This window comes from Danio rerio, chromosome 10, assembly GCF_049306965.1.
Source record: "Danio rerio strain Tuebingen ecotype United States chromosome 10, GRCz12tu, whole genome shotgun sequence".
NCBI lineage: Eukaryota > Metazoa > Chordata > Actinopteri > Cypriniformes > Danionidae > Danio > Danio rerio.
The window spans coordinates 29,866,966-29,882,387 of record NC_133185.1 but is presented as its reverse complement, the minus strand read 5'-3'; the positions used below and the strand labels follow the sequence as shown (position 1 = coordinate 29,882,387).

General features: G+C 35.9%; 1 protein-coding gene across 1 annotated transcript; it reads left to right on the top strand.

The window, feature by feature from the left end:
• Nucleotides 1-2,982: 2,982 nt before the first annotated feature.
• On the top strand, nt 2,983-9,519 carry LOC100535655 (uncharacterized). Its single transcript, XM_073914758.1, has 5 exons — nt 2,983-3,719; nt 3,842-4,213; nt 4,366-4,493; nt 5,092-5,198; nt 5,286-9,519. The coding sequence occupies exons 1-5, from the start codon at nt 3,566-3,568 to the stop codon at nt 5,416-5,418; spliced, it is 894 nt and encodes a 297-aa protein (XP_073770859.1). The 5' UTR covers nt 2,983-3,565; the 3' UTR covers nt 5,419-9,519.
• The last annotated feature ends 5,903 nt before the right edge of the window (nt 9,520-15,422 follow it).

Sequence of the window (15,422 nt, the reverse complement as noted above, 5' to 3'; positions counted from 1 at the left end):
GGCTAATATTATTTTCTAATATTATTATTAATGTTATTTTCATCCCTTTGAAATGTCTAACAGTGTAATTTACCCAAATCTCTACCTACATGTGATTCTACTTGCCTGGACTCAAATTTTTCCTTTAGTCCCCAGGGTAACATTTCACAACAACAGAATGATGATGTACAGTAGTATAAATGAAATGTTAAGGTAAGAATGAGTAAATAATGCAGTAAGTTCTTAATTGTGCAAGTCTTGACTCATTAGTTCATAATGAAGTAACATTTAGATTATTAATTAATACATCATTATTCATTTACTCTTATTGTAAAGTGTTACTGTCTCAAGTTTCTTTTCTGTACCCTTGTTGCTTTCTCCCAGTTGTCTGCCTACAAAGGACAATTTACCAGTGTGTGTGCTGTGATATTACCTGCTTCATCTGCTTTAGTATTGACATACTGCTCAGTGGCTCTTTCTGTAAATAAAGTTTGAGTGTTTGAAAATTACCTGTTCTCAAGTGTGTTTTTTGACATTAAAACTCTTTATTTTTATTTGGTAATATTATTTCGGTCCCACTTCATATTAAGTGTCCTTAACTACTATGTACTTACATAAAAAAATAAATACAATGTACTTACAGTGTTTATAATGTATTTAAGAACACTTGTGGTGCATTTGAGTTGGGATAGAGGTTGGGTTATGGACAGGTTTGGTGGCATGGGTAGGTTTAAGGGTGGGTTAAGGTGTAAGGGATGGTCAACAGTGTATTTACTAATGTAATTACAAAGGTTAATTACAGATGTAACTACATACATGTATTTAATCAAGCATAAGTACACCGTAAATACATGTATTTACACAATAGTTACATTGTAACAAACTATTAGTTCCTGTGTAAGTACATATTAATAAGGCCACTTAATATAAAGTGGGACCATTATTTCTTTTGTGTTTGAGTGCCCATATATTACAGCGGAAGTAAGATAATGTTACCATTTAAAATGATTTTTAGTCATTGAGTCTAAGGAATGGAGGCCACACGTAAATACTTCACCCAAATCATGTGAGTTTTTTTTTATTTCAGAATCTATGGAATATAGAGACACTTTCTGAACTTAATTTCTGATGGCCTCAGGAAATCAATACCCACGTTTAAACTATCGCGCCTAAAGCAAGCGAGCCAAGGCCAGTCGCGTTTCCACTGTCACTTCCAGGGCCTAATCGGGCCAAAGCGGGGCTTTCTTGGAGCCAGCAGCCGGCCTTTTTTGGCCCGCTGTATATCTTGGATCAAAGAGGCTTCGGGGCAGAGTGAAAGGAGAGGCAGACACAGTTTTCTGATCACACACGAGTACTTGCACCAAACACATAAATAAATAAGGGAAAGAAAACATCTAGCCTCATAGGCTGGGGTCTTTTTGCATATGATCGCCCTTATGTTTCCTTATTAAATGTAAAGCTATTCCATAAAATAATAAAGATTTATTTTAAGTGACTTTTCTTTGCTGTGTTCTCCTTGATGTTTCAATAACGCATAATAATCTTTACACCATATTACAGACACAACAGACAGTAAAGGTTTTGGAGAGTTTTTGTCAAGTTTAAAAGGTGTTTATGCGCGTTTAGATGCCTGTATGTGAATGTGAGACCGAGCAAAAGAGCGCTCCCGGGTTTTTTTCATTTTTATTTATTTATTTTGGAGATAATACACAATATGAAAACTACAGAAATACATAAAACTTTACAAATTACGTATCCACTTTTGTAGACTCAAAACAATAGTGTCATATCTTGATAATAGCCTAAGCTATATTGAAATAATTTAAAGAATTACAAATATCGAATATAAAAAAATCACATTAAACAAATAAACCAATATAAAACAAACAAAAGCTAGCTATAACAAGGTATATACAATACATAAATCAAACCGTTTTAAAGCCATATTACTTTGATATATAGCCATACATAAAGTTATACAACCAACTTTCATTTATAAGGCCTATCTGAAAAAAAAAGAAAGAAATTTTAAATATTTTCTAAAAACAATAAACACCAGAGAAGGTTTGAAATATTATTTATGAAATAAAATTTTTGGGGTGAGTGAAAGCAGAAACTAGACTACCTTTTTTCTGTTTGCCAGTCCTGTGCAGTACCAACGCAGCATCGGGGAAAACTGCAAATACAAAATGTGTTCTGTGTCCTCAAACAAGTGTTTATGCTTTTATATGACGTGGTCAAATTAAAAATTAAATTTTAAATACATAAAAAGCTATTAATATGTTTCAGGTCTCTCCAGTACATTTGGGCTGAATGTTTGACAGCGTCTATCTAAATGAGGATGTTATAAAATACATTTTCTACCCAGTTATTAACGGAGAATTTCTGTGGTTTTATATTATGGATGGGTGCCCTCACTGCACTGGGTCCCTCCATTAAGAGACCACTCGATGTTCGATGCCAACAGTCGGTCGGCGAGTAAATGAATATGATAGATGAGAACACACAGGCATGTGCGTATAGACATAATGTAATGCTGTACAGTAACGTGTCGTTTGTTTGTTTTGGTTGTCTTCATTTTAATGCTCTCGTGATGATGTGATGGTGTGCTTTATCTGCCTGATTCCCGCTGAAGTGGGCGGGTTGTGTGACGTTTGATTCGGGGGACGTTCTAGGGGCGGAGTTTGCTTGACGAGCTGCGAGCTACTAGCCCGACAGTGGAAACTCGACATGATTTCGGCCTCACTGCTCAACCTTGCCCGGCCCGATAAAAGCCCTTGCTCACATTGGCCTGACAGTGAAAATGCTGCTAACAATATCTGGATGCAGCCTTTATGATGCAGCTGTGATTGCATTACTCAGCGATGCAATGTCAGACACAATGCACGAAATGGAGTGAGTGACGTCACTGTGACGGTTACCATGTTGCGGTGGGCCTCTAAAATTCTAATTTAACTTCTTTTTGTGTTTAAACTACTCCATGTGGTCACATTACATAAAAATTATGGTTTAAAGTAATTTAAAAATTAATACTTCTAATTTTAACCAGTGTGTAAGTTTTTGCTTTAAGGCTAATTAAATAAGAAACATAATTCTTACTTTTTCTGAATTGTTACATGATCTTGGACTTCACATTTCTGACACACACAGAAGTTTCTTTGTAAATCTGTCTCTAAAAATAGAGCTAACTACTGTAAAGAGAGCTGCGTACATGTGTGAGATCTTACTAGGATATTTCCAGCAGTGTGAGCAGAGCTGAGCTTTGGGGTCTTGCATTTATTCAGGAAGTAAAAGTGGTCAGAAATCATTGTTATTATCTAATAAGCGACTCTCTCAGTCATCATCGAAAAGAAAAATATGCTTTACATCAAATGTGAGCTGTTGATACCGAACATTTGAAGATTTAGCTGCTCACATTCTTGGCCTCAGAAAATGAGATGTCACATGTCTTAAATTTCACACATTTAGACTAAGTTTCATTTCCTCTTTGTTTATTTAGTTGTTGGTGATAAACGTGCATAACTAAAGGCACACAAAGAGCATTCAGCATTAGTAGTTTAAGGTTATGAGCCTGTAAAAGAGTAGAATGTCTTATAATATTTATGAGGATGTGTTCAGGACCGAGTCTGGGGGAAGGAACATAGATCTATTGGAGATGACGGTGGCTATTTATGAAAGTGCAGACTGTGTGAGAGACCAGGACTTCAGGACAAACACACAACAACCTCTTCTACAAACAGGTAATCACATTTATTTATGCAGTTAGTTAATCCTTAACTTTAATCCAAACAAAAATATCAAAGTTTAAAACATTAAGACATAAAAACATCAAGACATATAACATCATGTTGATTTTCATCAGGAAGTGGTTCATTAAAGACAAGCAACAGAGCATCTGCAGTGTGTTTGATGCTGCTGTGTTTTCTACTGCTGACTGCAGTCATAATACTGAGTGTCCACATCTACACAAACTACACACAAGAGACCAGAATTGCTATCCTCACAGAAGAGAGTGATCAGCTACTAACCAACATTGTCAATATAACAGAAGAGAGAGACCAGCTACTAACCAGGGTCAAAGGTTCTAATGCAGAGAAAGATCAGTTGGAGAATGAGAACCATATCCTGAAAAATAAAGAAAAGAGATTATTATCTGAGAATGATTCTTTAATGAAACAAAGAGATCAGTTACAACAGGAGAAATATGACATGGAGAAGTTTCTTTATGAAAAGGGTAATTATGAACTTCACCACAACTAATTGCACACGAAACAAATCAAATATACAGTATAATATTTACTTATAAACTGTTACAATAAATATGAAAGGAAAGAATAAATAAGATTGAAGGGAACAAAATATTAACACTTACTGTTGTGTTTACAGGTGGATGCTTTTATTATAAGTCCAGATTATACTTCATTTCCCATGAGAAGAAGAGCTGGTCTGAGAGCAGAAGATACTGTAGAGACAGAAAAGCAGATCTGATCATCATAAACAACAGAGAGGAACAAGTGAGTGAAGTCCAGTATACTGTGCGCGCATGTGTGTGTGTGTGTGTGTGTGTGTGTGTGTGTGTGTGTGTGTGTGTGTATTCTGGTATATGAGGTTTGCAATTGCACAATGACATGAATATGACCTTGATATTGCACTTTTAAAGTGGGTAATGAGGACATGCTCTGTTTCATCGTAATTTAAAATGATGGTTGGGTTAAGGGTATGGTCCTAATAAGTGGTTTATACAGTATAAAATAGATTGAGCCGGTGATAGGTCCTAATAACCTACATATGTGTGTGTCTGAAAAAATGCACTCTTTAATCATACTAAATATGATTGTTTTTATTTTGTTTGCTTCGTATGGATTTACAAATGTTACTGTTACTGTACACTTTGTATAGTCACATGTGTAACGTTGAACAACGAGACTCGTTATTTGAGCAGTTCGACTTTGAACAACTATGCAACTTTGACCGTCTCATTATTTGTGTAACAGATTTTTACTGCAGTACTGCAACTGGACAGCAGGACTTATACTTTTATACACAAAATATAATGTATGTAAAGGCAGCAAAATGGTCGCAGATTACAATGTCATTTTGTACACATTTTAGGATTTTGTTAAGAAAATATCTGCTGGTGATATGGTGTGGATTGGTCTGACTGACAGTGATGAGGAAGGCAGTTGGAAATGGGTTTATGGCCCTGGCATGCCCACTGGGTAAGAAATCACTGAACTGAACTGATTATTATCTAATAACTGATTCTCCAGTCACTGAAGCCCTGAACATCTAATTCTGATCTGTAGTTTCAGGTTTTGGGGGACCTTTGAACCCAATGGAAAAACAGGAGAGAACTGTGCTGTATCCTATTCATCAGGATGGGCTGATTATCCATGTAATGCTTATTTTCAGTGGATCTGTGAGAAAAGTGCACTTTAAAAGGTCCTTAAGTCATTTTTTTGTTCATGCTGTAAATTACAGACTACATTTTGTTCTCTTCAATACAATATTCAGACAAACAATGTGTGGAATCCGCAGGCTTCACCATCATTCAACACCACCAAACACTTTACACAGGACTATCAAACAGTCAATTAACGTCACCATGCAGCATAAAACCAGTACACACACATATAATGCATCCCCTAACAAATTTGGCTCATAAGGGAAAATGATTCATTAATCATAACTGGTTATAATTATACATATTTGTTTCAGTTCTATGTAATAACTAGATGCAGCAATAACAAAATTACTATTGAAACTAGTTTATCCCATGAATGTTCATAACTATAGACTAGCTTTTCTTAATCAGATACTCCTATTTTACCCCTTTTAGATGTAAGATAAGGCTTTGGTGTCTCCAGAATGTGTCTGTGAAGTTTCAGCTCAAAACACCCATCAGATCATTTATTATAGCTTCCAGAATATGTCCATTTTGGGTTTAGAGCAATGTATATGTAGCTATTTTTGTAGCCTGTGCCAGACAATGTGGCAGAAGCAGATCCAAGATTTATTTTTAAGTCAAATATAGCAAGTAAGTTTATTTGACATATTTGTGGTGGAGTTTATTAAATGATGCACTGATGCACACAGAAATGCCATTACAAAGTTTGCAGTACACACACGGTTTTTGCACGTCTACTTGAAGTGGCCTCATATAGCCTTTATGTCTTTTCTTTATTACAAACATGCTCTGCTTTGAATGTTTTAAAGTTATAAAACTCGATCTTGAGGTGCAGCTGATCACAGAGAGTTGAAACAGATCTTTTAATCCCAGTTTCTTAGCAACTCCTGTTTGGTGGACATGGTTATACGCGTTACTATGGAGATGTGCTAATACGTGGCTGTCATTCAATTCCGTGGGCGGTGTCGCACTACTAAGTCACGTTGTGGCAGGCCTCAAAATTGATGGAGCTTGGATGCTATTTTAAAGTCAGGAAACTGAAGAAAGAGACTTGTTGTGTTGCGTGCGATCCAAAAACCATTGACTTAAATAACTGGTACTGTAGCTGGTAGAGCTTCTGTTTAATACGCATGTGCTGGCCTGTGTGTGTAACGTTAAAATTTTACATTGGTAAGAACAAATATTTTTTATTTGAGTTTTTATTAAAAAATATCTATATTTAACATGTTTTAAACTCAAAATATATTACTTGAAAAATAACACAATTAATATTACATTGAAATTAAAAATAAATTATTAATTGGATGAAGTACTGCTTGAAAAGTTTTTTATTGTGTGATCACATTACATGAAAAAGCTGGTTTAAAGGGTCACGAAACACCAAAACACATTTTTTGAGCTGTTGACAGTCGTATATGTGTCCCACACTGCTAAAAACACTATTAGGACACCTATATTTCACTAAAAAGTGTAAATTGGTTGTTTTTGCGTTATTTCAAGCAAATTCGTACTTCCTGTTTGAAACGAATTTTTGAAGCTGCGTCACGGTCATGACATAATAGCGTTGTATTCCAGCGTGCAGACTGGGCGTCTGTGCCAGAGTGAGTCTTATAACGTCTTACAGTGTGATGCATTAATGCATGAGTAAGGCTTGGTTCAAACCAATCAGCACGCTCTATTGTGCAACTTCATTAATATTCATTACTGTCACAGTGTAGACGGCAAAGACGCCACGTTGTGTTGGCAAAACAAGCGTGAAGTGTTGCTTTTATAGTTTGCTGCAGTTAAGTTTCGTTTTCATTTTGTCTCTGTGAGTGCTCAGACTCACGTGTGGATTAACAGTGTACGCGACGCGCGACAACAATAACTTACGTGTCTAAGGAGGAACATTGTTTACCTGAGAGCTGTTCTCATCTGCAAACGCTGAGATCCAGATTGTAGTCTCCTCTAAATAAAGACGCGGCTCTAGTTGCTGGTGATTGTCCTGTCTCTACAGATTTGGTAAGTGAGCGACCAGTGCTCTTTGTTTATTCAGTTCGTATTTTATTCGTATCAAACAAACTATTGCACCGAGTGCAATAGTTAGCACTAACAGTTACAACCAAACTATAACCTCGTGTTGAATTTTGTGACCGGAATAACACACGCAGCTTTCTGACGCTACCTGCCGTGTGTATCTAAGTTTCCGGGAAATGCTGAGTTTTTTTTTCTCTCATTCGCCGTGCGGTATCAAACATTGCATGAAACATACACGCTTAGAGCAGCGCCTCGAATCAAATATCACGTTTGTCGGGAGGGACATGAATGAATTTCCTGACTGAAAGAGCCAAACTGCAGTTAAAGTCCACCATTTAATAATTTGGCAAATAATTCGACTACAGATGTCCATGTAAACACAGTCACATTGTCCGCTGTGGGTGTGTGTTTTGACTCTGAAATTCAGCGCGCCCAAATAGACACTCCCATACCAAGCCGCTTTTCTTCCTTCGACACTCCCCCCTAAACAGAGCTGGACACGCCCACTTTTCTGACTTTTTCCAAAGTAGAGGTGTGAAAACACACTGCTGAAACGAGGGGGTTTCATGGCCCTTTAAAGTAAAAATGCTATTTTTGGAAAAACTAATGCTTCTAAATTTTCCTAGCATGTACTTCAGGTTTTTGTTTTATGACAAATCTCTTTTGTGCTTAAAACAGAAAGGTTCCCCTTCACGGGAACTCCAACGTGTGTCTTGAAAAAGACACTATCGCTAGACGACCAATCATTCTGAAGAGTAAGAAAACAGGACAATGAGGTGCCAGAGATTAATAATTACCAGAGATTATCAGCTGGTGCTTGTGAAGCGAGCATTAGATTTTTGCTTTAGAGCCTCTCACTAAGAGACTGAAGAGTTCCAAACATCTGCCAACCTGATTTTATTGAGAAACCAGTATTGTCACCAGTGATGGTGAAGATGCATCAAACGCAGTTCCTTTCCACCATTTTACTAGCATAAAAGAGCAGTTTCCATTGAAAGACCAGATTCCCCAAGAGAGCAACACAGTTGAGTAGCGTGTCTTTTAATGTTGTTCCGACTGTGAGTTTCTGGATGCAGTGGTTTCTTCACCATGGATGACAGGCACAAGCACTGTATCACATGTCTGGGTGTCCCTCACTAGCCTGTATCTTTAATGCAAATGTGCTGGTTCTCCCCATCCACCATTTCCATGTACGTGTCAGCTTTTACTGCATCAAGTGAGATAAACAGCACAGAGACAGACATGGATAAACCTGATCCAGGATTCATTTTATGAGTTTATGAGTCAAATATGGCAAGTAAGTTTATGTGATGTATTTTCGGTGGAGTTTATTCCGGCAAACGGTGCTCTGGTGCACACATGAATGCCATGTTCATTGCCATGCCATGCCATTCACAGTACGCACATGCTTTTTGCACATCTACTTTAAGTGGCCTCGTATAGCCTCTGTATTTTCTTTGTTACAAACATTCTCTGTTTTGAACGTTTTAAACTTGTAAATCTCATTCTTGATGTGCAGCTAATCACAGAGAGTTAGAACAGAACTTTTAATCTCAGTTTTTTTTTTTTTTTGCAATTCCTTAATAGTTTTTTGCAAATACTTAATACGTGGCTGTCAATCAATTTGGTGGGCGAGGAGAACTGCAGTCCTACACCATGTGGTAGACCTCAATATCGATTGGGTTTATTTTAATGTCCGAAAATTCCAGAAAATCGCCAAAAAATGGGAAAATTAAGGTTGCACTAGTCTGAAAATAGCAACACGTCAAGGCAAACACATCTTGTGCCTTATTGAATCGGGTGTATGATAGGGCCCATTAAGTCTAATTTTTAATATGCAATAAGGCGCAAGACGTGTTTGCCCTGACGTGTTGCTATTTTCAGATCAGCGCAACTTTAATTTTCCCATTTTCTGCCACATTGTTTAAATAACAAATCCATTTGCCCCACGTTGTGGATTCATGGGTGTTCCTGTCTAGAAAAGAGGTGTGTTAAGGCACATTGTTAGTACATTGCTATTTTGAGGAACTTAATGCATACACTAAATGCATGCACCATAAATGTATACATATTGCTTAAAACACACATGATATACAGCAATACACAAATATCTTTACAAATAAAAAAAACAAATAAAAAGATTAAAATATTACAAAAAATATTATTTTCTACATTTATATAAAATCTACTGCCTCCATGCCTTCTTCATCTTAGGTGCTTTTTTTCAGTTTATTCACAGCAACTTGCCTTTGTATAATGTTATTTCAGTTTTCAAAATTTTTGCAAAACTCTTAACTCTTTTTTCACATGCTTGGATTCAATACACACGTCAAATATATACTTTGTTCACTGAACTAAGATCACCTTTTTAATATAATACAATTACACATCAAATTGATCCCATTTCAAAATGCAACTCAAACATTAAATTTTAAATAAATGCCTTTTCATTTACTTAACATGATGTTATTATCAAATGATATAAGCACTCAAAATAATAAAGAGATGTTGAATTACTCTGGATGCATGGAAACTGATGTACAATATTACATGTTTAGATGATGAAAGTTTCAGGATAGATCAAATGACACCAGTTACCACAGAAGATGACCCAGCTGGACTACATTATCCATAGATTTCATCTTTATTCCTCTTTATTCCATGTTTATGGTTTCTGTGTTCCATGTACTACTTTTACAGACAAATGTTTTTATATTTGACATGACTGTACTGTATGTAAGAAAGCCCAATTGATCCACATTGACGGAAGGTTCTTTCTAAGATTTTTGAGTAATGAAAACACCACTGTGATGTAGAGGAGAGCCTGTGACCAAATCCACAAGACCAGACTGATAGAAACACAGATCCCAAAATAGAAATCTGATATATAAAAAGATATGCAAATTACTTATGTGACATAGTAGTTCACATGAAATGTCAAAATATTGCTATTTTTTCAATTATTAGAATTACAAATATGTACATATATGTTGCGTAAATATATCTATTATGTTATATATTTTACCCCAACAAATATATTACCTATAATTTGTCAAGGTTTCAATATGGCTGTATATGAACACACACGCACACATACACATACACATACACACACACACACACACACACACACACACACACACACACACAAACACATATATATATATATATATATATATATATATATATATACATATGTGAATGATATGGTTGAAAAATGTAAACAGTGATTTTTGCAAATTATTGACTGTTGTGACATTTTATATACAGTATGTGGAATCCTATTGCAATTTGTGCATGTTTCCATATATCATGCCATCTATCAGCTTTCTATATGGGGACGTGCAGTGAGAAAAAACATTACAGCAAACCTAAATTATGATGGAATTAATAAAACTAGATCAGTGTATCCAGTGGCGCCTGCAGCCAAACGGCTGTACGCACTGTGCACACCTTGAGAGGGCGGGAATTAATGCCACTTTTTTATTTATTTATTACATAATTTAAATTGATTATTAAACAGTATACACAGCAATATATTGACAAAGCAAGAAAGAATAAGAATAAATAAAGGTGTGTATTTGTGTGTTTTAAAGTGTGTATGTACTTACTTGGTGGGAGATGGGTAAAGAAATCTGTTGGCTTTAGTTTTGCTGGCGGTTTTTCTGCACCTAAAAATTACAATTCTGATAGCTATTGTTTAACAATAGGTTCAGAATGAGTAAACACTCTTTAAAACAAATAAAGCTAATTGAGACATTTGCAAAAGGCCTAATACTGATGATACAAATACTGATCTCCTGCACAGGGTGGAGACTGCATTCGCATCAGCACCCAAGCCGGGGGAACTGTCTTTTTCACGGAGACCCGGAAGGGACATGATGGTGGGGAAAAAAGGTGGAAGAAAAAAAATTTGATGGAAGAAAAAAAATAACTAGGTGACTAAAAAAAACTGTGTGATAGGAAAACATCTTAAGTTTTTTTTTTTTTTTTGCGTTCCCTTGCAAAGATGTTTTGCATTATCTTGCAAAACTGTTTCTCCACAAACTCTTCTTATTCTCTACATTCATGCAAAACCTCTAATTTTTCCTGAAATTCTCTCGTACTTTACTGTTCTATCCCACTATTATCCTATGATGAAGTATTTTTGTATATTTCTGATATATTTTAAATCTTGTAAGCACGCTGAAATTAAAATTAAAATGTCTGCATTCACATCAGTCTTTCCATTAAAGCTGTGCGTCGATCGTTGCCTTTCATATGCTACCTCCGAACCAGTGAATCCATATAGCGCTGACTGACGATGCGCTCCGTAAACCGATCCCAGATCAGCCTTTGTACACGTCATTTTTTCAGAGGAGCAAAAGTACAGAACACTTTTGGATTCGGGTGTATGTTTAAACAGACAAATACACTGACTAATAAGTAAACATGTCAGTCCTTGATGTTTTATTTTAAACTGCAAATTTCCTCTCAAATGAGCACAAACAGTTTCTAAAGTAATAAACTGGCTTCATTATCTGTGCATTCTTTTAGAGACACCTCTGTTATCAAACTAAACAAAACGAGAGATTCATTTGCTGTTCTTCACTTGTTTGATAAAAGAGTTGTCACTGTAAATGGTGTGTACAGAAGCTGATCTGGAATCAGTTTATTCTACGGATTTATTGTTCTTTCAGTCAGCGCTTATACATGCATTCACTGGTTCAGAGGTTGCGTATGAAAGGGGACGATTAATGCACAGCTTAAAGCAAAGAAAGTGGTAAAAAAAAAGTAAAATACGGGAAAATTTAGGCAAAAACTGGAGGGTTTACATGAATGAAGTGAACAGGAAGTGTTTGTGGAGAAACAATTTTGTGAGATAACACAAAACATCTTTGCGAGGGAACGCAATAATACCTTTAAAATAGCTACAGTATGTGTTCCTACCACTAGTTTTTTTTTTTCACCCAGTTTTTTTTTCTTCCACCAATTTTTTTTTCCACCATTACGTCCCTTCCGGGTCTCCACAATAACTCAACTGTGCGGGTGGATGATTTTCGGTCAGTGTAAAGTAAGGATTCGATTAATGCCTCACTAATTGTATTGTATCACAATCTTCTGTCATATAAGTGCAATTTTTTATGTCATAATTTTAAAGATTGCGTCTTGAGCATCTAATTTTCCTTTGTGCTGATGTGCTTTATTACATTTAGATTTCAAAGAAAATATATTAATTTAAAAAAAGAATAGATGAATGACATAATGAACACCCATAATGTAGCCTTTGAAAGTAAGCATTAGAGTTTCTTGATATGATTGGGGAGAAGGGGGCTGGACGGTGCTGGATTTGTGCGCACCTTTAAATAAAATCCTGCAGGCGCCCCTGAGTGTATCCAGTGTCTGTACTGTTCCCTCAACACTTATATATAAACCATAATAAAACCTGTATCATCTATTTTAAACAGCAATATTTATTGATTGTTAAAGATTGTTTATTAAATCGATGTGCATTTTGTGTGCTGGTGATCTACAGAAATGTTTCTGTGGAATTTGTATGATAAAAGGATTATGTGAACCAATGAATCTGCAAATGCAAGACGTCTTTAAGGAAATGAACGCAGAAAGCAGAGTGTTGACCACTGGAGAGGCTGTATTAAAAGTAATGAGTGTTTAGAGTTTTGTGTCTAAAGGTTTGAAAATTGACATCAGGGTTCTGAAATTTGTGGCAAAACATTTGAAAAAAAAAACTGTATTATCATTAGTATTGTTTATTATTTTGCATATGTATATTTGTTTAATTAAAAACAAGCTTAGATTTGTCCACCTGTCAGGTTTTGGACCATATGGGGCATAGGATGTGTATTTGGATATAACTCAGTTTTTTGACTACACTTCATTATTATTGTTCATTTATTCATTTGTTGGAAATTAGAACTGGATTTAGAAACAGTTTTAAAACAAATCTTTGCACTTAAAATTAATTACAGTATGTAAGTTAATAAATGTCTTCAGTGGAGTGCGTACAACACCTTTCCTTATCCACAAAAGAGACAAAGTGAAAGATAAAGTAAAGGCCGTGCCGTTGGTTGTGCTACAGATGCTCTGTTTAACTGTTTTTCGCTCGTGAAGCACTCAGTTTTTCCACTTACAAAGTCTGCCATGTAAATAGCAAATGTTTTATGGCAGGACACAACTTATAAAGGGAATGTGAGATGAAACTCTGATTGTTTATTCTAAAACACACCCATAACTCATTAAGAGAATAAGCACAACCTTGTTAGACCTTGCGCCACGTTGCAGCTCGGATTTTTCCATCCCTAAAGTAGCAAAAGTGGATGCGGACACGCCCTTCATGCCTTTGCACCCTGCACATTAGACTTTGCATCTAGATCGTTAAAAGAGAGCCGTTTGTGTTTATATCACTCCATGTGGTCATGTAACCGTACACTCTTTTGCTCTGCGTTGTGTAGTGAATGACGAGAGGACACCATTTTGAGTCTGCACAGAGAATGTTATTATGGAAGATCGGCAGCTTCAGCTCATTACATTAAATGTACACTCCTTAGTTCAAGGAAAAGGTGGAAAAGGAGGAAAGGCGAATGAAAGATGGAGGAAACGAGCGAGAGGCGCCGCGGAAGGACGCGAAGACAGGAAAGGGAAAGAAAACTAGTTCTCACAATTACAATCCACATATTACATTGTCTAAAATAAAAATCATAAATGCATACCTGCACAGAGAATGTTATTATGGAAGATCGGCAGCTTCAGCTCATTACATTAAATGTACACTGTCAACAAAAATAACATTCTACAATATAACAAACTGTTTTTATATCAGTAAATATAACAAATGATTAAAATTAAACTTAAATATGTATTTGTGTGTGTGTTAATTATGGCCAGAGCCAAGTTTAATTTGGAACAGGTAGAGCATACCTCCTTAGTTCAAGGAAAAGGTGGAAAAGACCGCTCAAGCAATAGTGCAACAGGTATGGCTGCTTGGACTATACCACCTTGACGTTAACCCAAGGGGGGGGAGAGGTGAAACCACTGTCACTTTACAGACTCTTTTTACATTTATATTGTGAACACAAAACAATTTTATATGAACTGTAAGTAAACAGGGGGAAAATATAGTGAAATCAATATATCCAAAATAATCCTGTTACACTCACCCCACCAGATTTCACTAAATTTTACATAACATCCGCAACACTATATAGAAGTGTAACACGTACTCTGAGAGAAGTTAAAAGAAAATAAAAATTAAAACAACAAAACATAAAACAAATAACATCAAGAGAAAAATATCCAAAAATATAGACAAAAATACTCAACTCTACAGTCAAGTTACCCAGCAATCAAGTGTGATCATTAAACTACAGACTGAAGAAAGTCTACCAACAGTATTGCTGTCCATTGAAGGACTAGGAAAGATAAAGGTTAGCTACTCCTTTACCCAACCATAGGAAGACATGCCATATACACATCTTTTCAATAGATCACATCCAAGATTGCATAATTATTTATCTCAATACCCTACACACAAACGTGTATTACTCCATTTTGAGATAAGATTGAATACATAAATAAAAAAAATATATAAATACACAATAGCTTAAACATTGTTTCCTTCTTTTTTTTTCCAAGGAAACTCATAAACATATTAGGCATTTCCAACATACCCATTTAACGGCATAACAAGTCTTTGAAGACTATACTTTAATGTTAACCTTCATAAGGTAACAATAATGAAGGGCGAGAGAAAAAAAATAAGAAAAAAAAACGTATTTTCAATGCTTCCACAGCAAACATGTTTCTAATGTTGTTTCACCCAAATAAGTTCTTAACAAATTGATTGGACATGGTCTGAATAAGCCTATTTAACGGCTTTACAAGTCTGCCATGTCTAGTGCGAAAACCCTCACTCTGACTAGGTCTGTTTAAAAGCGACTCGGTCTGTTCCGAAGCTGATGGGTGTACAAGACGAGAAGCCCCACTACCAGAGCCCTCATGTACTGATCGAACCCCAACTTCA